Raw genomic sequence first — 24,333 nt, forward strand, 5'->3', positions numbered from 1 at the left:
TTGCTTTCTTAATTTACCTTCAGACAGACATATTACCCCAGCTCAAATCTCTCCAAAAGTTCACCACAAAAGGCAAAATGACTGTGTGTTTGTGTGAAGTTCACCCCTAATCTTCACATGAGCTAAGAATTATTCCTGCTGTCTTTACATCTGTCTCTTTTTTTCCCCCCTTTTCTTTCTGCAGGCTATTCAGATAAGGATTTTCATTGTCACTATTCCCAGTTTACTCTGAATAAGTGGAGTATATGAAAAAGCAAAGCTCACAAAAGAATGACTTGCCAACACTGGTGCCACCGTTGACTTGAATTTAAAGCTATCACACAAGGACACTGTTAACATTTATCCCTCCTCTCTGTAGGCCGACAAATTAAAATATTACTTGAAGTCTCGGATCAGTTTCTGCTACAGTGTTTCATTTTGATTGATGTCCTCTATTAATATCAGTGATGCTAGTTAGCTTTAAGACACCCCAAAGGGTAGTCAACTAGTTAAAACTCCAAATGAAACTCATGCCAGGTGTTCAGCCCCTTGAAAGTTTTGCTGAGCATTGACAGAAGACCTTATCAATCATTACAATTTAGCACTTTCAGACCGTCCCTTCTAAAGGGAGTCAGTTGAAGTACCATCTGCTCTTTTGCTTTTAAAACTCACTGGTCTCCTCTAAGGCAGCCGTTTCACTTTTGAAATTATGAATCTTTTGCAGGAGAATGATGGGCTGCTGAAGAAAACTTTTTGTTTTAATAATCAGCAGTTCCTATGATGTGACAATTTTTGCAGTGCTCAGGGCCTTTTACAAATCAAAAGGAATCCAACTAAAACAGTAATTAATGTCAAATGACTAGTCACATACGGCCCTATTTAATTAAAAAGTTCTAATCTTTGATTAAACCTCCTCACACATTCCTGTGACTGCAAACTGTTGTCTGAAAAGAGAAAGTAATTGGGCACATAATCTATTGTGTCTTCTAACTGACACCTGCTAATTGTCTCAGCAGCAAATGGCAACAATTTAATTTAGAAAGTTAAAAAGTGTATCTTAAATATTAATCAGATTTTTTTTTCTGTATTATGTATTCCTTTGCTATGTTGGGAAGATCTCGTCCTGAATTTATCCCTCTAAGAATTTTCTGCTCTATGAAAATTATTCCATTGTTTTTCAACAATATGCCTTCCTATAGTAAAAATAAAACATATGATTTACTGGTCCATTATTTTAATCTGCAGTTAATGTTTTAAATGCTATTAATCTTTAATTATTTCTTTTCCCTAAATATTGACTAACCTGCACAGCAAGCAGGTTTCTGTAACCACAGCTTACAGGAAGAAAACCAGGAGGAATGAGCCACAGAAATTACCTCCACAGGAATTCTGACTAATTCAGAATTTCAGCTGGGGAGTAACTGGCAGCTATAACCACCTTCAGTGCTACGGTGAAGGACCTCCCACTTCTTCCTCATCCTCTTGGGATCTTAGCTTCAGCACTAGCAGTACAAAGAAGACCATTAAGGCAAGAGTGTCTCAGAGGAAAGAGTGTCCTTTACCAGCTTCCACCCTTTTTTTTTTTTTTACTCATCAGTCTAACTGTGATTTAGCAAAAATTATAGTCACTATTCTGTCTCTGTTTACTGCTGAGGTGCTCTTGCTTTCTAGGCTTATGGCTAATCTACCAGCTAGATTTTTTTCCTGTCTTCTATGGCATGATCATTTGTTTGCAGTTTTTCTGAACTAGAATTGTGACACTCCAAATATATTGGTACTCCCAGCTGAAATTCCCAACAACTATTTTGTCTGCTTTATGTCTTATTTTACCAATATTTTAAAAAGTCCTTTGGCATGTTGAATAGAGCATTCTCAGGAAAGAACACTGCCACTGTATTTTGATAGCACATGTTTCAAAAGCCATGCATAATCCCCAAAGAAAACTGCTAGGTGAAGTGCGTCCACAAATACTTTTTTATTACGATGGCTTCAAACACAGCAGAGTTCTTATACCTCTAGTCAAAACTACCTACTTGGGCACAGTCTTTTTCAACTTTCTCTGTGGGTCCCTGACAAAATTTAACCCTGGCTGGTAGTTAAGTACCACACAGCAGCTCACTCACTCCCCCCTCACCCAGAGGGATGGGGAGGAGGGTTGGAAAGGAATGTAAAACTCAAGGGTTAAGATAAGAACAATTTAATAATTGAATCAAAATAAAAATGAAAGAATAATAGCAATGATGACAACAAGTTATAATGAAAAGGGGAAGGAAAAGAATAACATCCAGAAGGAAAGGAAGAAAGGAGCATGTGGTACGCAATGCAACTGCTCACCACCCACCGACTGATGCCCAGCCAGTCCCCGAGCAATGATCCGCCTGCCCCGGCCAACCCCAGATACATATACCAGGCATAATGTCCCATGGTAGGGAATATCTCTTTGGCTACTTTGGGTCAGCTGACCTGTCTGTGTCCCCTCCCAGTTCCTTGCGCCTCTCCAGCCTTTTTGCTAACAAGGCCTGAGGAGCTGAAAAGTCTCACATCAGAGCCAAAACACAGCACTGCACTAGCTCATAAGAAGACAATTAACTCCATCCCAGATGAAACCAGGACAGTCCCAAACACATTTGGACCCCCTCCAACACCTGGAACTGATATGCTGCCACTATAAAGGGACCACCGCATCCCAGTTGTGGTTGTGAAGGTGACCATGTGGGACGGCCTGATGGCCTGCGGGCATCTTCTAACTGAGTTCTACAGAGAATTCTAAGTCCACTGAACAGTATCTATTCTTTTCCATCTATACATGTCAAAAGAAAGTAAAGAACTGCTTTCACTGTTTTACAGACAAAGAAACTGTAGCACAGCAAACAGAAATAACCTGTCCAAGATCGCAGGGCCAGTCAGTGGTAGAGTCACCAAAAAAACACCTGTGTCACCTGATTTCCATATTGCTGCTCTATGGTCAAAATACAAAAATAGTTACCTATCAATACATGTGAATGTGTAGAAACAGATAAAGATATAGATGGTCTAGATAGCTTTGTGACTTTTACTACAGCAAGTTGGCTGCAGCATGCCAATAGAATAGTACATAAATACAGCAAAAGTCTTGAATAATTTTTTTTTACATAACCATCAACTTTCAAATATCCAAATTTTGTCTCCTTGGCCAAATCATACCTTTTCACCATCTACAGCATCTTCAGTTATTCATCTTTTTTTCCTCCCTGCTTCATGCCTTCATTATCTCTAACCTGCTGTGACCTCTTAGCCAGTGTAACCTTCTTCCCTGTAATCTCCCTTCTCCAGTCCACTCCAAACACTGCAGCCAAGGTTATCTTTCTTGTTCACTACTCTGATCATGTCAAGTCATGTCTCAGTCTCTCAGGTGGTTTTCCATCTCATTACAGTACAAGGTCGAATTTCTCCTCTGCAATTTTAAGGCTTTGCAAGAGTCTGCCTTAGCCTACCACTGGACTGAGTCCTTACTTTCCTGGCTCAGATGCAGTTCTGCCTACTGTGAGTATCCATATCTCATGCATGACTTCCAATTTCTATTCCCAAAACTGTTTTCAGTGCCTAAGATACCCCCTCTGCTTCATCGTGCCAACCAACCACACTTTCTTCTTTCAGGTCTCTTTATGTGTTCTGTGCAAATTTGGTTATGAGTGCTTTGGGGCAAGTCTTGTTTTTGAAAATACAAGGCATTTGTGAAGTTGCAGGTCTAGCAAATGACATTGAAGAAATAATAATTATGAAATTTACTTTGTTATCTTGCACCACACTGTAAATAAACATACGAAGTAGCATTTAAATATATTCAGACTACGTGAACAACAGAAATGTTTCCAATTCTCTTTTCCTCCAGATTTATACTCAAGCAAAGGAAAAGAAGTAGTGGTTACTATGCTTGAGTCAGATATACTTGACAAATTTGATTCCCTCACCAGATTGCCTTGCCTTTGAAGGCTGACCACAACCAGCTGATACATATTTAAGCCACAGCTTGGACTTTATCAGGGGCTAAAGCATACTTTTGATTCTCATTAAGACAAGACCCCTGACAGCATGCTATGAGCTCTGTGACTCTCAAAAGAGGCTTGAGCCATAGTTAATTCCGAAATAAATATGCTGCCTTTCAACCAAACAGCTCCTACTGCAAAAAAAGGCAGGCATACCTAAATCTGTAAAACAAAAAAGAGGAAAGCAGACTGTGGAAAGAAATCATAAGCAAGGCTTATATCAATTAAAAGTGTTGGGGAAATTTTACGGAAGCAGTTTGATCTCTCTTCTCTCTCCAAAAAAATAAAAAAGAGAGAAACGAAAAAGGAAAAAAGAGAAATCGGGAAAGACAAAAAAAGCCACAGACACAACTGAACCTTTTATTCCTAGGAGTTCCCTCAGGCAAGGGGCATTTCAGCTTTTTATCACATAAAACTTTACCATAATTCATCTATTAGGCAATGAGATTCTATAATCTATTGTCAGTTAAATTAACATCTGTAAGTCTTTACTGATGATGATGATACATTGCCAGAAGCATCTCAGGGCAACCTGTTTTCAGTTTCATTGGCAGAAACAGTGAGACATGGAAGCAAAAACTTGCAGCAGCAGATCAGTAACTCTTTCTAAAGCAAATGTGGTATATGTAATCCATTTATTTTAGCTTAGCTATGAAAAAAAATAATAGATGAAATAAAAAAAATATTAAAAAAGCCTGGCCACACAAGGTTTGCATCTTGATGTGTAATTAACTTGATTAATTAGCAGTATGCTTCTTAAACTGTAACATGTATATGAGTTAAGTGAGAAAAAAAAATCCACTTAAAAATTCTGTATCTGGTGCTACTGTGGGAAAACAATCCCCCTTCCCAATTTATCAAAGTAATTGAAACAGCAAAAGAGATAAAAATGTGTCATCATCAAGTGATATAGAAATTAATCTGCTTGAGAGCTCAACACGTTACACTGATCACTAGCTGCCTAAATCCAAACATGCTTTCACATTATTTGTGACATACACTCCATGCATCTGGAGACATAGACTGTAGTGCATGCCACCCATCTATCTGTTCTAACAATGCTGATAGAAGTTTGCTTACTATTCTTTCTTTGAAACACAGCAACAATGCTAGAAATGTTTACATCTACAGTTAAAACACATTTGTTAAAATTTGATCACACCTGTTAATGTCAGGTAGTAAAAATATACCAGAGACTCTACTCTCCACTTTGTGGTGCTAGTGAGTCAGTGTTGATAAGTCGTCTAAATATTTTGATTGAAAGTACCTTATTTAGGAAAAAATAAATAAATCAAATCAAAACCCATTGGAAAAGGCTACTTTTTCAGCATATCTCTGAACCAAATTAGAGCAATATTTCAGTGTAGCAGCCAAGTATACTTACATACTTAATTTTAAATAGTTTGCATTACCTTTTACTGAGGTAGTTTTACTCTGGCTGGTATGGTAAAAATCTTATAAATTATTGATTGCAAACTAAATCATTGTTGTACTCAACTATTTTAAGAACTAGACATAACCACCCCATATTTTCAGTATCACAGTGTGTACTTTTGCTGCCATGGTAATCAATGGCAAAATTCTATCTAATTTCAGAAGGATGAAGATAATTCCCCATGTTTGAATTGGGTTATCTGTCTCCTGGACTCCCTTTCTAACAAATTGAACACATTTATTCAATGCAAATTACTCAAAATATAGCTGGAACTGAATTTTCATTTATGCTTTTCCAAAAAAGTGTTGTATGGACAGAAGCAACGATGTAAAGAGATTCTGATATTTTTACTTTAAAGGTATATGCCTTTGTTTAGGATCTGCCAATAGTCACCACTAGTCCTTCCCTCATGGGTCTCGGTTTCCTTGTTGCTGTGGAACATAGCATCTTTCAATTTAACATTCCAATTTTGTCTCTGTGTGATTTTCAGTGCTGCGGCATTTAGAAAGGATTATAAAATCTCAATACTTGTTTATTCTGCAGGTCAACACTCCCAACAATTGTCCTGGTACATTAGAAATGTTAGCTGCATTACTGTTAGTCTTGACACCTGCTATTTACCCCACAGAAGGGAAAAAGCACATGCTTTTATCATTGTTTTCTTCCTAATTAATTGCTTAAACATGCTTAATACCAGAAAAGGCCTGTGAAACCCAATGAGAATTTGTTCTGTTAAGCAGGGTAAGAGTTAGGCCTTGATTATACTATAGCTGATCATGAAGTGATTTAATAATTATAAATTCATGCCAGTCATGTACAACAGAAAGTCCCCCAAAAGTATTAGCATTTGCCTAACTCTGTTTATTAATCCTTCATGTGATCAAGTGTGAACAATAAACGTTGTATTTCTTTTTGGTCTGCTGACTGTAAGAAGAATATATGGATTAGAATCTGCCAGAGAGAACCCACACCTTCAACTCTAAATGAGCACACTGAAAAAGAATACTTTCACCAAACAGAATAAAGAGATTAAATATTAATCTGCAAATGAACTTTAGTTTCTTAGTAGAGGCTATACACTTCGTATATGTGGATATTTAGTGATGTATTGCTTAGTTCTGCCAGCTGTAACTCTGTATTATTTATTTTAAACTCCTTGAGCTTGACAGCATAGACAACAATTTGGTCTCTTTGAGGTCTTTCAAAATCCTCCTGTGAATCTACTCTGTATTTTTTACAATTTTTCTTTTATGCACTTACTTATGATAAGTGGCTTTTCAGAGATTTGGGCCCAATTCCCAGGGTACTGTTTGAGACAGTTGCTGTTTACTACAAGACAAAAAACAATGGCCCCTGTTTATGAACTCTCTCCCATAAAGTCTGTAAACGAAAGAGCTTGTTATATGAAATGCTTAAGAATGGTCACAAGCTAAAATTTAGAATTCTCCTCACTTATTGATTTAAAAAAAAACACCAACCAAACAAAAAACCTGAAAGAAGTTGTGATTTAAAGTTCATTAATTAACTACATGTGTTTCTCTATAACTTCACTTCCTTGGGACTTCTTCGATTTTTGCATTACGTTGGGCCAAATGTAAACAAGATGATCATGTAGGTAAAGGCTAAAATCTGGCTGTGATTTGAAGATCCTTTAGTAGAAAAACTCAACAAGTAGCTACTTGGCAAAGTTCTGCAAGAGAGCAGGATGAGGATTACAGTCATAACACTGTAAAGACAATTTACGTCTGCTGAAGAAGTGGATGTTATACTAACATGACTACAGACTTTAAAGATGAGAGACAATGATCAGGAATGCCACATTCTCTTAGAGAAGAATATAGCAAAGCAATTTAAAATGCACTTCTTCAGCAGCTTTCTGTATGATTATGTCTTGTAATAAGAGCTTAATAATGTCTCAATTCAGACATTTTAGTGACATAATATATTTCATACAGGTTAGGTCCCTGACACCATGTATTATAAGTGACTTTATCTTTCTTTTGGTCATATGTGGTCTTTTCTTCTCTGACATACAGGATTTTGACAGACATTCATCACTACAGCAAAACAACATCTAATTTTAATGTACCAAGCAGTAAAAATTAATCTATTTTAATTTTGTTCTGTCATCCTTGCTTCAAAGAGAAAAAGTTTTAACAGTGTTTTGTCTTAATAAATTAAAGTTTCCTACATATAAATTTTCCTATACATTTCCATTAAAGCAAGCTAAGCAAAAAGAAAAGCTTTGCACCTAAAGCAGAAACTTACCGAGGTGTGAAATGGTCATTGTTTCTCATGGGATTTCATTCCACTGTATCGGATCTGTCCACCAAAGGTGTCAGGTCCTTCTCCAGATGAATTATATTTATGGCAGACTGCTCTACCAGGACAAAAAAGCAAAATCGTCAACCACAGTCTTCACAAATGACTCAATCTTTTTAATACCCTGAATCATTAAGCACCTTCAGATAAGGGTGAGATACTGAACTTGACTGATACACCCTGAGACAGACTTCATGCTCTCACACGTCAAGTGGCAGCCAGCGTTACAGAGTAGTCGCACTGCAGCACCCTGTCAGCCAGAGTTTCCCGTGCAATGAGGGTGTATGGCCTTGCCATTACAGAAATGAGAATATAACTGATGCTGGGTCATCATTCACTGCAAAAAAATGGCATGTTCTTGTGCCCCAGAGATGTTTAAATACCCTTATTTTAGCATTTAAATTAAATAGTTAATTAAGAAGTAAATTTTACTTCTTCAGTGAAACTTTAAATAGCAATCCTCCAAAAAGCATTTAATTCAGGTTTAATAGCAGTTACGACATGTTAAACAGGAACTAGTTATTAAGAGATACAGAAGTAAAGAAAAGAATAAAAATCAATTATATATTCCCTACATCTGAATAAATATATTTAAAATAACTATCCTTTTTTAGTAATGTAACTGACTCATTAGATACAAATTAAACACCTGTAGTGTAAACCAAATCTTAATTTAAAATATTACCTGTCTTAATATAGTACACTCCCCTTTACACACTACAGTGGACACATTTAGTGGAACAGGCAAATGGCAGAAGTAAGCCATTTAAATACTTAATGACGGTGCACATTAAATAAAAACTGTCTGCAACATATATTTTGTAGTGATTTATTTGCAATTCAGATGTTATCTCTAGATGTATGTAAAGCTGTTAAGTCTGCTAACTATTTAAGATATTATAATAAAACGAAAATTGTAGCAATTCATTTATGTTAATTTATTGACACTATAAATTCCTCAGGGCAGCAGCCATGAATACACTTTCCTGTATAAAACTAAAAACTGTTTTGGCACCTAACAGATAAAACTTAACAATAGAAATACTAACTAGGATTTACATTTGCATGGATTTTTTTTTCTGTTTCTCTTTCTTTCTCTGTTTTTTACATAGGTAATCCAACAACATGTACTTTTTCTTTTAGATTTCCAGAGTTACACGTGATTTTATGTACTCATCAAGTTGCTTTAAAGCACTTTACTTCCAGGACATGGACACATTGCAATTTTAAAAAAATCAAGCCTCTTTAAATCTTTCATAAAGACAGATAAATCCATTAAGCATTTTTAGTGGTCTCAAGGACACAGTATTTCATATTTTAATTTTAGGATGTTTTTGCAGCAGGTTATAGGATTTTTTAAATGTTAATTTTGCACCTTGGTTATTACATTTGGTTCTGGGTTTTTTATAGCACTGGATTCTGACTAATCACTTATGACAAGACTGTAAGACAACAGTTTGCCTGCAGAAAGGGGGATGCATAGCAGCACCATCCCAGAAGCAAACAGAGAAGGGAATTATGGCTTTTAGAAATATAATTTCCTGTCTTGCTTGCCCCTGGCTCTAAGGGGGGCACAAACTCCTATTGCTCTGTGCTGGCAGCCAACTGTCAGGTCAGCTTATCTCAGATGGCCAATGTGTTGAGGGGATGAAGCCAAAGCCCTGCATGTCCCTGAGCACCGGCTGCCAATGTCCCATCAGGACAGGGACTGGTGGCCCCACACAGGCTGCTGTCATCACTCTCCAGCTTTCACTGTGACCTGCAGTCCCACTAGCTCATGCCAGGAAGAAAGCCTTCAAGTCTTCCTTATTTTCCTGCGCGCTGGGGATAGAAGTGTTTCACAACCTATTTGGCACTTAAGGCCACTGAAACCAATATTAAGTCCTCAGTTTGGTAGGCAAACAAGGTGAAGCAATCATCTGCTACCCCATTATGCAGCTGTAGCTATACTGGACACATCAGGCAAAGAACCTCATTTTGTAATTCCTGTGAGCACCTGGAAACTCCTTAGAGGTGGGGCCCTCCCTGGATCCTCACCCACCATCGGAAAATGAAAGGGACCTTCATACAAAGAAATGGGTTGTGTTGCATCTACAGACGTGTCAAACTTTGAAAACCTCATGCTCTAGACAGCCTTGCCTTGCTGCTAATTGGTATGTTTTCCTTTAAAAAGTGAAGATTCTAACCTTTTACTTGACAGATATGTAAGTAAAATGCCACATAACATTTTGAAAGCTTATCTATAGTCTGCTGTTTACGAGTCTTGTTTATGTTGGAGCTCACACAGGAGGATACAAATGAAAAGGGTTAGAAGGAACAAAACTGAGTGGTTGGTTTCAAATATATGTGTAAACTAGCAAAGAAAGGTTTTTACCTACAGAAAGTCTAAAGATGCTGCTCCCTTTCAAAAGGCAACCATACAAGTGGGACGCCTGGCTCAACAGATTTTTTTTTATTATTATTATCATTATTATTTTTATAATTATTTATTCCTAGTTGTGTCCCTGGACTTTTGGCATGGAGAGTAGAGACAACTTCATTACCTTGGGGTTATTTGGTGTTGTGGTTTTTTGGGGTTGGTTTGTTTGGTTTTTTTTTTTTTCCCTTCTTTCTAATCTTATGAAATTGCAGCTAGGAGAGAGTAAATGGGATTCCATTTCTCTGTGAGATTTAGCAACAGAATTGTTTACGGTGTTGCAATCAGTCATGTTTAAAGTGGCGCTACTAACTGCATAACTGAATAAGGGAATACTTTGGAAACAAAAGGGTTGCATAACAGGCAAATTCAGCTTGTAGAATCTTTAGTAAGCAATGTATAAAAAAATTCATAAACCCTAGGGACAGTTTGCAACGTTGTCAGTGGGTGCAAAATGGTAACTTAGAAAAACTAAAATGACAAAAATATGGAAATAACCAACAATCAGAAATCTGGTTTAATTATTTTTTTTCTTTTTCTTTTTTCTTTTTTATATTTGGTTTTGTTTCCAGTAGAAAATTTATCTCCTGCAAATTTATACACAGAGATTAATTTGTACTTATAGCTCAGGCTTATTCTCTTCAGGAAACTAAGCACTGCACTTGGAAACCAGAAGTTTCAAAGACCACGACGTCTTCATCCCATGTGGGGAGTAACTGTAATACTAGCAGAGGTGAATTTCTGTGGCTCGGGAATACTCAGTATTTTACATGTAAATTATTTTGGAGTCTTCCTCATTCCTCTGCTTCCTGCCACTACTTGGAGGTGGCAGCACCAGCTCTGAATTTCCACAAAGACACAGGTCTTGCCTTCACAACTAAATTGCTGACCTGTCTGACTGTTGTTACAGCCTTCAACCTCTAAGTAGTGCTTTAAGAGGAAAAAGTGATACATTGAGCTCTACCACAATTCCTTGGCTACTGGCAGTAAACATTAGCTCTGAAGCAACTGTAATAATGAAATACTAGAAAAGTGAACAATAAAAACCTACCATTCTGTAAGAAGCAACACCCTGATGCTTAAAGTTTGGGAAAATATTTTGAGTAAGTGACTCAAGCCTCCTGCAGCTTGAAGGTGTGACATGTGGGAAGCCTGTGATATTCCTGTTAAAAAAATTATTGGCTCTGCTGTGCTAGCCAGAGATCAACTTGACTCAACAACAGTATCAGCCTGCTCTCAATAATATTGTAACTTGGAAGGTGCAGCAATTTTCTTCTTAAAGGAGGTCCACTGACACAGTATATTGAGATCACTTACTGAATTCACCGAAGGGAATTCTGAATTACTAATTATTATTACTAATAACATTATTAATAGAATATCTTCATATTATTAGAGACATCCCTGCATAAGAAACATGAGAAATATCCAGAAGCTTCCTCAGACTCTGTTGGGTCAGCAGTCTTGTTTGGTTAATCTTTTTGTTTGGTTGTTTTTTTTAATGAAGAGAAGGAAAAAGATTTGTTCCATACCTAATCTCAGTAAGCATAATCTTAAAGACTGGTAGAGCATCTTTCTTACAGTTCCGTGCAGCACATGCTTTTGCATTTGACTGCTCTCAGGAAATACACCTGTCAAGACTGTCATCAGGGCCCCCGTTTTATTTGACTTTTCTGACCTTTTGTATCATCAGATATGTTCTTCTTGAAATATTACTTTAATTTTGGCTTCTCCAACTTTGTTCTCTATCAGTACTGTACCAGTACTTCTATCTGCACAATGTATGCCACTTAGGCAGATCTTTGAGCTGGATCTGCTTCTACTTTTTCCTTAAAGCAAGCACTACCAACACTCCTGGAAAATTTTTAAACCCTAAAGATCAGATTTTACCCCCCCCCCCAAAAAAAAATAAAATTCATGGAGCAACCAAAGTGAGACAGAACAGAAAAGGTGTAGATGAACATCCCTGGCTCATGCTGCTGTGAGTCAGCAGGTCTGCTTGTCCCATGTACAGTCTCAGTCCAGCAGCTCCACAGGTTTGCAGAGTCCTCTCCCCAAGCCCAAACATTTTCTTTCCTTCCCCTCTCAGACTTGAATAGCAGTTCTCTTCCCTGCTTTTCTCAGCACTTTCTAGAATTTCTGCTCACTCTGGTCTTTTTATTTTCCTTTCCTCATTCTCCTTTTTTATCCTGCACCTCTCTAAGTCTCTTTGCTCGTGCATTCTCAAGAAAGGCACAATCTCCCCCCTTTCCAGAGTGCCGCCTAACCCAGAAGGGAACAAGATGACAAACATCTGTACTGCCACATAATCTTTAAAGGACATAGAAGACATTAACTTAAAATAACTGCAGATAAACTAAACACCATCTACTAATCTAAGTATTTAATAAATTGTAATTACTTTTACCAATTTCTAAACAAATATTTAAATTGTTATAATAATAAAGGATGGATGTACTCTAATCTCTCACAAATTTGTCACAAATAATTCACAAACCAGATTTTCATCAGTAAAGTACTTCACTATTCAGTGAAACAAAACATATTGCTGATCTCTACAGGGTTTAGTGCAATTTACCATGAAAACAAAAATTGCCAGGTTTAAGAAAAATCCATAAAAAATTTGCTTCAGAAAAGTTTCTAAATGCTTCAGAGAATATCCTTTATTTGAAAATGAAAATATTTTCTATTCTGTGTTACAAAATCTAGTGTCTGTACTTACACCGTGTATTCTCATCTCACCAGTAATGTAAGTGCATGCATTATGACAACATGACAAGTCATATCATATGATCATATTACTGTGCCATATCATACCCCTAGGATTATCATCATGGCTAAAATGTTTTAATTTTTAATGTTCTAAGTTGTTTTTTTTTTTTAAAGGAGGCTATGTAAGTAAACAAACAACTCACTTGGCCACTACCTTTGTCGCTCCATCATTCTGCCCAGTAACTTTGTGACCTACTGGACAATTTCAATAAATTTTGTAAGTGGGATAGATATTTCAAAGGTGATCATAGTTTAAATTTCATTCCAGTTGGTGGTATGTATGGGAGATAAACTGATACCCTGAGAGAAGGAAAAATCACCGCTGTACCTTTCCAGGCAGCTGCTGCCTGGCCCAGCAGCATGTCTTTCTCAGCCAGCCACTCACATCTGCAGGGTAACCACCACTGAAGACACAGGAGGAAGCTGGCAGTAGTGGAAAATTAAGAGACACACCTGTAGGAAAATGGTTTTCATTAGCTCAATTGCTCTTAAAGAAATTGCTTTATTTTTTAAAATCATTAAGAAAACTTGTACTTAGTCTGTTTGAAACATGCTGGGTTTGATCTCAATGTGTCCTGTTTTCACTGTGATAAAAGAAAAAAAAGTTTCTGTATCTGTGCTAAACAGTCATCAGCTAACATGCCTGAAGAGAGGCATGAGAATCCAAGTCCTAAGCCACTCACCTGTGGCCTAACAAGTCACCCTTTCTGTAAGCCTAATGAATCTTTGTGTGTGTGTGTTTGCTTGTTTCCAAAATGACACAGGTAGAACTGTAAACGTAATACTTCCCAGCTAGATTGAAACCATAGGTACCAACTTTTTCAGTGACAATCTCAGGCTTAGCTCCTACTTGCTAATTTCATTTGCACAAAGTCTTTTAAAATCACCCTACACCTCACTTGAGCACACTTTTCCTGTTCATCTCTCTTCTTGGACCCTGGCCCCTCCATTAGCCCACTAACATCATTTACAGCCCCTTACCTTCTTTTTCCCTTACCTACTGCACTATTATTTCGTACTCCCTTTCTCAGCAACTATCCTCTTTTCTACGTCCTGCTGGTGTGGACTCACATTTACATTGACATAAAACTGCTTACACACAGAGTGACAAAAATATTTTTATCTATTGTTCTGTTGCTACTTTGAAACAATACTGATAAATGGAAGAGATGTCCTTTTAATCTATGTAAGTTGTACTACTTTGCTGTTATGGGATGAATCAAATCAGTGGAAAGGTTTCTATTGATTTCATTGAGTTTCTGGACAGTCCTCTTACACTTCTCTAGATGTCGTATAATTTCTATTTTTTATTGTCATTTTTAACTGATTTTATACTACTACTAAAAGTAAAGCTTGTCACACCGTAATTCCTTAATCACCCTTTTTAGCCTTCTTAAAAGACAAACAGATTTTGTACGTTTTAATCCTCACACATAGTAACTGATCTTAACGACTGCATATTTTAAATAGTTCATTTACCTCATTTTCAGATTCTGTAAGAATGCTTGATAACTACCATAAGATGCTTTTTGTTCTTTAAGTATCTCATTGTTGACACCTTAGTACACACCCTCGTCATCTTAAAAAAAGGGGATGTGAGGAAATGTCATTTGCTGTGGGTACTAGAGTACAGAAATTGAATTTCTCTGCAATACTTTTTCTTTTATAGCCAGCCAATTAATAGGCCCACCAGTTCTGTCATGGCTTCCCAATATAGGTAAAGCATATGTTTGTTTTTTAGCAGGTAATTCATTCTCTTATATATGGATTCTTTGTTCCTCAAATTCCCTCCTTGGCTTTCTAATTTTACTTCTTTCTATTGTTTTCAAGATTATTGGATTTGGGCTTTCCCAATGATACATTTTAGGCTCAAATAACTTAAATATTGAACCTTGACATTTAACTATATTGATCTTTTCTTTGCCTTCCTGTTTTCTTTTATTTGTTTAGGGATATTTGTTCTGAGACTTTTGTGCTATGCTTAAGTACCCTCCACACTGAGACTAAAGATTTTCATCTCAACACTTTTGATTGAGGATATCTCTTATTTATTTCCTTTTTTTTTTTTTTTTTGAAAGTAGATTTACCTGTCTTTGCCGAGGACAGAATAATAATCTACTAGATTTTGTTATGAACACTTTCCCCAAAAAGTCTGAATACTGTTGCATTATGTTCAAGATTAATCAGCATTTTTTTAAAGTTGGTTTTGAGATGCGTCCTATTACTATGTGTTATTTTGATAGATGTGAAACTACAGCTTCCAACAAATAAACATTTCAAGTATCAAAAAGTAGTTTTCCAAAGCATAATTTAACCCCTCCATACATAGGTTAGTTAGGGCTGTTATACTGGACTTTGTTCTACTGTCGAGCTTCTCCTGTACAGTGTATTTAATGTGTTTTTCTTGATCTGTCAGATAATGTAAACCAGATGTGTATTTCTATTATTAAGGACTTACATTTTGTCTATGTATTAGCCTCTCCACAGTACAGCTTTCTCACCAAAGTGTTAATAAGCACTTTTTTTTTTCTCTTTTGTTTCATTTTTGCTCCCCAGTACATGTACACTATATATTCAACAGCCAGTGAAGTGGCACAGCATATAGGTATTATTGGCATTACCTTCAAACATTTCTGACTTTTCTATGTGAAAAATACAGCAATTTCCTAATGAATGTATAGAAAATTATGATGCCAGTTTAAGCTATCAAACATGTACTGTGTGCTACAAATTTGACAGAAAAACTATTGTAGATATACTGTAAAATCATCGAACAAATAAAATATTCATTACTTGCACAGGTGGATTAAAATCAATAAATGCCATTTTGTTGTTATAAACTGTCTGATGTAACAAACATCAGCCTTGCAGACGCATCTATTCATATGCAGGCATAATTTTTTATCTGGCTTTTTCCAGTTAGGCACCTAAGTCTCTATTAGGTTTTAGAACCATAATTTTTAAAGATGTCAAGCTGATATGATTTCCAATAAATCATTAGAAATTGTTAATAATCAGCCATACCTGAAAATAAGTATTAAAAAACAGCTCTGTTGAAGTTAAGACTAAAAACCACAGTGACATGTAAAGCAAGACGTAAGCATTTCATTTATGATCATCACCTGGTAGTCAGTCATAGGTTTGAGGATCTAGTGCTAGTGATTCAGATTTTATCTTTCCTCTAAGTATTCCATGCATGTCATTGGTATCAATGGGATGTTGTAAGCTGCAAGATGTTTGGTAAAAAAAGGCAGATTTTACAAGCAAAGACTCCAGTTACTTGGATAGAGTGTTATATGGTTTTCCCCTTAATTCAGAGTCCCAAGTACTTGTTTTACAAACTGCAGAATGCCCTCAAATGTATTGACTTCATTGTGGAGTCAGAGTATTTATTGTGTAATGCTGAGTCATATAAAAAAAAAAAAAAAAAAGGCGGGCATTCACTAGGCTGGAGGAAAAAGCGATGGAGACACTAGCCTCCTGAGAAAACACTCAAATTCGGCTTGGGTTTTGTGGCATTTAACATAAGTAAACCATGACAAACGTCGTCAGAAATATAGCACATAGCATATGCCACTGTAATAGTGAAACTGTTTTTTCCCGCTGGTGCTCTCCAGCTCTCTTGGGAAGGAACCTGGAGTTAGGGCGCGTGCACGCCCTGGGGCAGGCAGGCGCGGTACATGCCCCAGGTGCAGCAGTGGCTGTAGCACGCTAGAGGGAGCCATCACACAACGGCAATGACCCCCTCCACCCACCCACCCCCACCCCGATAGCAGAACTTGCCTAGAAAATCTCTGGATACCCTCTGGATACCCTGAGCCATCCTGAAGGTTTGGCATAGGCTACGGGATAAGGAGAGGAAAGCACAGGACCACGGTACAACGAAACGAGGTCCCCTGCTAGCTCAGGGGCTTACTCTGGTGTTTGGTACATTTTTAGAGTTGTGCTGCTTTCACAGAGCACTCCACCGGATAAGTGCCTCCGCCGATCCCGGCGGCTCCCGCCAGCCAGTCTGAAGCCCTCCCACAGCAAGCAAAGCCCAGTTTGTAAACATATCCGTTATTTCGTCTGTCTGTCGCTCTCGCACTGAAAGTTGGCACGTCTGAGAGTAGTGATTTTACGCTGCCCTAATGTATGTATAGTTTATTTATATACCGCATTTTAACACAGTATTAGGTTTATAACGGTTACTAGCAGACTCGCTCTGCATGGCGAACTATCCGTTTCAAAGCTGCAAAGAGGTCTTCAGGACGAGAAGATGCGTCTAGAAAGAACACTTATTTGAATTCATAAATTTGGAAGACTTTCTCCAAGTCAAATTATATCTATGGACATCATAACTCAGAGAGGGCTTAAGGTTATCCTATTGAGCAAGGCGAAAGAGCACCTTCCTCAACCGAATCAATTTTAAGAGCTGCTCCTAAAATAATCGTCAGGATCGTCTTATAATTGCTCGAGTTGCTTCCTTTTTCCTCCTCTCTCTCGCTTTTCCCCCTAAATGATTCATGCTACTTACACGCTCGTCACTCACAGCTCACAAATGGCAGCTTCATTTGGGTACGCACGGGTCGAGACCGGCGCTCCGGCAATCCGAGCACGCACCTCTCCAGCCTCGGGCCTCCCCCCGCGCCCGCCGCCCCCGGCCGGCATCCCCCCTCCGCGCCGGCGGCGGGGGCGGGCGCCGCTCCGGGAGGGGCGGCCAGGGGAGGGGAGGGGGTGGCGCTGCTGCGGCCCCGAGCCCCGCACCGCCGGGCTGCCAACGCGCCCCCCTCCCCCGCACAGCGGCCCCGCGGGTGGAACGGGGGGCGCCCCCGGGCTCAGGACCTGCCCCTCGGGGAGGGCGAGACCCGCTCGGGGCGGCACCCGCAGGGCCACGGGGGGTTCCCCGTCCACACATACACGCACGCCACTGCCCCCGGGGCGGCGGGGCAGCGCGGCGGGTCCCTGCCTCGGGCGGCTGGGGGGACCCTGCCGCGGAGTCAAGTCCTCGCCCTCGCAGAGCTTTGGCGGAGTGCAGGGGTGTCGCGTCCCTCCTCCGCTCCCACCCGTCATCACGGAAGACTTGTTAATATGTCTTAAAAATAAATAACGGGGGGGGGGGGGGGGGGGGGGGGGGAGGGGACGGGACGGGGACGGACAGTGAGAAATAAATAAGTAAATAAATAAGTAAATCTGGCGCGGCCGGGGGGGCTGGGGGCGCGGCGCTGCGGTGCGCGGCGACGAGACACCGCAACCCGCCCGCCCGCCCGCCCGAGCCCTTGGCGTGTTGCGCGTCTCCCACCGAACCGATCTAATCAATGACACCCAGCGCCCGCCGCGGCCCCGCCCCCGCCGCCCGCCTGCCTCCTCCCATTGGCGGGCCGGCGTCGGGGCCGGTCGCCGCCGCCACCGCCGATTGGCTGGCCGGGAATCCGTATCAATGTTTAAGCCGCGGCGTGAGGTGAATAGAGGCAGTCGGCGAGCGGCGCTGGGTGAGCGCGGCGCGGCGGCCCCGCGAGTGCTGCAGTGAGGGAGGCGAGGCGGAGAGGAGAGGAGGAGGCGGGGGGGGGGGGGGGGGGGGGGGGAGAGAGAGGCAGAGAGCGGCTCCAACTGTTGAATTTTCGCTGAATTCTCCACTTACCTGCGGGCGGCTGGTGAAATGGATCTGGTTTATCGGGGATCGGCGTTCGTTTCGCGTGCTGTCTGGCTAAGACTGGCGACCGTCTGTTTGCAAGGGGCCACCCATCAATGAGGCAGAGAAGAATATTTTTTTTTCTTTTGAAAGCCTCTCTACCACAGGTTGCAGAATTTACTGTGTACTTTGGGTCCGGACTCAAATAAAGGAGAAAAAAAAACAGTGCAGAACTGAGACTCGGAACTAAATCTGTGAGCTATATATTGGGAACCTATGTTTTTTTGTTGGTGGTGTGTTTTTTTTTTTCTTTTAATATGAAAGATCTCTGATTTATTTCACACATAACACTGAGGAAAGGTGGTTAAAAACACTCAGCAAAGCAGGAGACAGACGCGCCTCTGTGCCAGTGAGTGGATAACAGCCTTGTTTTCCTGATCCTCAGTCTCCTGGAGAAAGAGGTATAGTAAAAGTGTAGCTGGATCCGACATTCCTCCCCCTTCTTTTTTCCCCCCCCCTCCCCTCCCCCCCTCCCCAATATAAATCTGATTAAATTCTTTTTCCTGTCTATAGAGTGAGTCAGAGAAGCGTTAGGAAGAAGCTGCAACTAATGTCTGTGAAGGGAGGAACATGAGGCGATAGTGAATGTGATTTGTTCCGCTGGATCTGAATCATCCAGCAGATTAAAACACCTGCATTTCTGGATGTGCCATTCACTTATTTCTGGTTGTTAACAGAACCTGAAATAAAATTTAGCTACCCTTCCCCGATATTTACCTATACACCGTATCGCTGGGAAAGGTGTATCAGAGAGGGGCAACGCCGTTGCCTCCGCTCTTCTCCCCTGTACCAAGATGCCTAGTGAGAGTGTTAAAGCTTGAAAGGACTGCAGAAAAAATGCATCGCACCAATCGCGGAACTGCATAGGTTTTAATATAAGCGAATTAGTCGATTAAAAGATCTCCCACTTTATCCATCGCCAGGGTTGTTTTTCCTCTTCTTCTCCCATCCCCTAAATGAAGAGGACTAGGCGGCAGTGTCATTGGAAGGAGATGCTGAATAGAAAGAAAAGAGGCACTTGATAGCGCAGCCCTGTGAATACAGAGACTGTTTCCCTTTTAGCGAGAGACTGAGAGAGTGTGTGTGGTGGCTTTTCTTTCTCCCTCCCCCTCCCCTTTCTCTCTCTCTTGCTCTCTTTTTTTAAAAAAAATCTATGCGTCCAGCCATGGTTGCCTGTTGATTTCCTCTCGGCTGGAGAGAAAAGCAAACTGGAATTAAACTGCATCGAGAAAAGTGCAGCTCCTCAGACACGCATAGGCACACACGCATAGGCACACGGAGAGAAAGGATGTGGTGGTGGCGGCGGCTACTGGCCTGTCTTAAAGAAACCCAAGTGTGCATCTGATTGAGCACAGCCTATGATTTCTCTCAAAATACGTATTTAGTGCTAACGACGACGGTCAGCTGGTGGGTTTCTTAATTTTTTCCCCACAAAAGGGGCGAGTGGGAGACTGGTAGTAGAGGGAGAGAAAGGAAACTACAAATCGGGACACTAGTTTTTGCCGTGTTTTGTTTTGTGGGTTTTTTTTTTTTGTGTGTGTGTGTTGTGTTTTCTCCTCTTGCCCTGCAGTCCTCGTTCCCTCGCCTTCTGAATCGCGAAGGAAACAGTGAGGGTGTACGAGACGGGGGGGGTGGGGTGGGGGGGAATACCGATGGCAGCTAGATGCAGCTCTCCGCCGCAAGCAATGCAAGATCAGATCTCTAAATGCAGCAAAACACTCCCTGAAAACCAACAACCCCGCGGTGCAATCAGCCGTTTCACTGCCTCTCACTGCACACGAAGAGGGGTTTCAACAAGCTAAGACTTCCCCCCCCCCCTTCTGTTTCTCCTACCCCCTCCACCCCATCAATCGCATCACAAGCGATGAGTAGCAAATAAGCTTTTCTGCCCCTGCTTAGAAACCTGTGGCCACCCCTCTTTCCTATGTATATATAAATACAGATATTTTTTTTAAAAAATGTTTTTGATAGTTTTTAGAAAAACAACCACTGCCGCCGATTTTTTATTATTGTTGTTATTTTTATTATCCTTTGTACATCTGCGGGGATTCAAGGATCGGGAACTCTTCGCCTGGGCCGAAGAAGATCTTTTGCAAATTTCCTGATTTTTGAAATCCTCCCACTGCCGAAGTTGGACAGCCAAAGTAACTGCGAGGGGACTGCAAGCACGGCAAGCGCTTGCTGAAACACTGCTGAAGCTCCCCCGCCCCCCCTCCCCGATTGCTCCCTCCCTCTGAGCTACATGGTCTATTTGCTGCCTCTCATCCTGTGTCTCTGCAGATGCTTTAGAGCAACAGGTTCAGGAACTTAAAATATAGGGGTGGGGAGAGACAAGGTAAAAAAAAAAAGAAAAAAAAAAGAAAGAAGGGGTGGGGGGTAAGAAAAGAGAGCTGAAGGAGGAGGAGGAAGAACAAACCCAGCGCAGGAGGCAGAGAAGACGGGGACGACCCTGGTCGCCGCTGCAGCTGCTGCCGCCCCCACCCCTGCTCGGGGATGTACCTTTCCATTTGTTGCTTCTTTCTCTGCTGGGCTCCCGCCCTGTCGCTGAAAAACCTGAATTACTCGGTGCCGGAGGAGCAGGGAGCGGGCACGGTCATCGGGAACATCGGCCGCGATGCGCGGCTGGCGGCGGGCGCGGCGGGCGGCGGGATGCTGCCCGCGGAGCGCGGCGTTCCCGGCGGCGGCGCCGGCGGCGCCCGCGGCCCCAAGTCCACATTCCGGGTGCTGGAGAACTCAGCCCCGCACCTCCTGGACGTGGACGGGGAGAGCGGGCTGCTCTACACCAAGCAGCGCATTGACCGAGAGGCGCTGTGCCGGCGCAGCACCAAGTGCCAGCTGTCCCTCGAGGTGTTCGCCAACGACCAGGAGATCTGCATGATCAAGGTGGAGATCCAGGACCTGAATGACAACGCACCGGCCTTCCCCTCTGACCAAGTGGACATGGACATCTCGGAAAACGCTGCACCAGGCACCCGCTTCCCCCTCACCAGTGCCCATGACCCAGATGCCGGCGACAACGGGCTGCGCACCTACCTGCTCACTCGTGATGACTACGGCCTCTTCTCCCTTGACGTGAAGTCCCGTGGTGATGGCACGAAGTTTCCAGAGCTGGTCATCCAGAAGCCATTAGACCGTGAGGAGCAGAGTCACCACACCCTGGTACTGACAGCACTGGACGGCGGTGACCCGCCTCGCTCCGGCACAGTGCAGATCAACGTGCGCCTCATTGACTCCAATGACAACAGCCCCATCTTTGAGGCAGCTTCCTACGTGGTAGAGCTACCAGAGAATGCGCCACTGGGCACTGCCGTCATTGACCTTAATGCCACTGATGCTGACGAGGGTACCAATGGAGAGGTACTCTACTCCTTCAGTGGCTATGCACCCGAGCGTGTCCGCGACCTGTTTAGCATCGACCCGCAGAGTGGCCTCATCCGTGTCAAGGGCAACCTGGACTATGAGGAAAGTGGCCTCATTGAGATCGATGTCCAGGCTCGGGACCTGGGGCCCAATCCCATCCCTGCTCACTGCAAGGTCACCGTCCGCCTCATTGACCGCAACGACAATGCACCCACCATTGGCTTTGTCTCTGTTCGCCAGGGAGCACTGAGTGAGGCTGCCCCACCAGGCACTGTCATTGCCCTGGTGCGGGTCACTGACCGTGACTCAGGCAAGAACGGGCAGCTCCAGTGCCGGGTGCTTGGTGGTGGTGGTGGACCTGGAGCCGTCCCTTTCACCCTGGAGGAGAACTATGACAACTTCTATACCGTGGTCACCGACCGGCCCCTGGACCGCGAGGCACAGGATGAGTACAATGTGACCATCGTGGCACGTGATGGGGGCAACCCTCCACTCAACTCCACCAAGTCATTCTCTGTCCGGATCCTCGATGAGAATGACAACCCACCCCACTTCAGCAAGAACCTCTACGTGTTACAGGTGCCTGAGAACAACATCCCTGGAGAGTATCTGGGATCTGTCTTGGCCCAGGACCCCGACCTGGGCCAAAATGGGACAGTCTCTTACTCCATTCTGCCCGGGCATGTGGGAGATGTCTCCATCTACACCTATGTCTCCGTCAACCCCACCAATGGTGCTATCTATGCCCTAAGGAGCTTCAACTACGAGCAGACAAAGCACTTTGAGTTTCGTGTGCTGGCCAAAGACTCAGGTTCACCGCACCGTGAAAGCAATGCCACGGTGCGTGTCACTGTGCTCGATGTCAATGACAATGCGCCCCTCATTGTCCTGCCTGCTCTCATCAATGACACCGCCGAGCTGCAAGTGCCACGCAATGCTGGGGTGGGCTACCCCGTGGGCACCGTCCGTGCCCTGGACAGTGACTTTGGGGAGAGTGGGCGCCTCACGTATGAGATTGTGGAAGGCAATGAGGAGCACCTTTTTGAGATGGACCCCACTAGCGGTGAGATTCGCACCTTGCACCCCTACTGGGAGGAGCTCAGCCCTGTGGCTGAACTGGTGGTGAAAGTCAGTGACCATGGCAAGCCCAGCCTCTCTGCAGTGGCCAAGCTCATTGTCAGAGCGTTGGCAGGGCCCTTGCCTGAGGCTGGTGAGCCGCAGGTGAATGGAGAGCAGCATCGGCGACCACACTGGGACTTGTCACTGCCCCTGATCGTGACGTTGAGCACTGTCTCCATCATCTTGCTGGCTGCCATGATCACAATTGCTGTGAAGTGCAAGCGAGAGAACAAGGAAATCCGCACCTATAATTGTCGCATCGCCGAGTATAGCCACCCTCAGCTGGGAGGAGGGGGAGGCAGTGGCGGGGGAGGAGGAGGCAGTGGCAGTGGAGGGGGCAAGGGCAAGAAGAAGAAGATCAGCAAGAATGACATTATGCTGGTGCCCAGTGAGGGCGAGGACAGCCGGGGCCCCCTCAATGTCATGAACGTGGTGAGCAGCCCATCCCTGGCCACCTCACCCATGTACTTTGACTACCAGACCCGCCTGCCCCTCAGCTCTCCCAGGTCTGAGGTGATGTACCTGAAGCCCGCCTCCAACAACCTGACTGTACCCCAGGGACATGTGGGCTGCCACACCAGCTTCACAGGGCAAGGGACTAACGCCAGCGAGGCTCCCCCGAGCCGGATGTCCATAATTCAGGTAGGAGACTTTTAGAATACCCTGGACCTCACTTTAGACGCTGGTTTTACTTTACCTTTTGTCTGCAGTGAAATCTGCTGTAGAGCACCACTGAAGGGACCAACACAAGTCACTAAAGAGAGGTGGACTTAATGAAAGTGGAACCAGACCACGTCTGGTGGGTCTGGTTGTGCTGTCACACCAGTCTTGCCTCTGTGATTCCAAAGTAAATTCTCACTGAAACAGAGTTACGGCAGTGCTAGAGGTACGTGTGAGAGTGCAGGCAGGCATTTAGTATGTTTGGGGCACACTGGGGTGTTTTCGCAGAAGGTCATCTGAGGTGGGCACTTCCACAGGTTTCCCTTTGCTTTGGTTTGGGGTGGAGAAGGGGCAGGGTGTTTCTGAAGCAGTCATATCATCTGCAGTAACTAGCAGGACATGGGAGAAACTCTACACACTGAGGACATCTATTGCAACAGCGTATTATAGCCCTCCAACCCTGTATGTAAATATGAGCTATCTTTCCAAGATGTATGGGGTTTTTTTTATTATTTCCTTCTTTAGAATATATATATATTTTTTTTTAATGCATAACATTATCATTGGGGCCCCA

The 24,333-nt window shown here is 42.6% G+C and overlaps 1 protein-coding gene and 1 long non-coding RNA gene across 2 annotated transcripts in view; one reads left to right on the forward strand and one right to left on the reverse strand.

Annotated features, from left to right (window-relative positions):
• Positions 1–17,657, reverse strand: part of LOC119143513 — a 40,361-nt gene extending 22,704 nt beyond the window's left edge. Inside the window, exons 1-3 of the long non-coding RNA XR_005102735.1 lie at positions 17,466–17,657; positions 13,278–13,402; positions 7,708–7,819 (exon numbers count right to left, since the gene is read on the reverse strand). This is a non-coding gene — a long non-coding RNA (uncharacterized LOC119143513). The remainder of the gene's footprint in view (positions 1–7,707; positions 7,820–13,277; positions 13,403–17,465) is intronic.
• An 860-nt stretch (positions 17,658–18,517) lies between these two features.
• Positions 18,518–24,333, forward strand: part of PCDH17 (protocadherin 17) — an 89,516-nt gene continuing 83,700 nt past the window's right edge. The window contains exons 1-2 of the mRNA XM_037378250.1: positions 18,518–19,021; positions 20,675–23,741. Coding sequence (XP_037234147.1) covers positions 21,114–23,741 — 2,628 coding nt within the window. The 5' untranslated portion in view covers positions 18,518–19,021; positions 20,675–21,113. The remainder of the gene's footprint in view (positions 19,022–20,674; positions 23,742–24,333) is intronic.

Source organism: Falco rusticolus, chromosome 2 (genome assembly GCF_015220075.1).
Source record: "Falco rusticolus isolate bFalRus1 chromosome 2, bFalRus1.pri, whole genome shotgun sequence".
Lineage (NCBI taxonomy): Eukaryota > Metazoa > Chordata > Aves > Falconiformes > Falconidae > Falco > Falco rusticolus.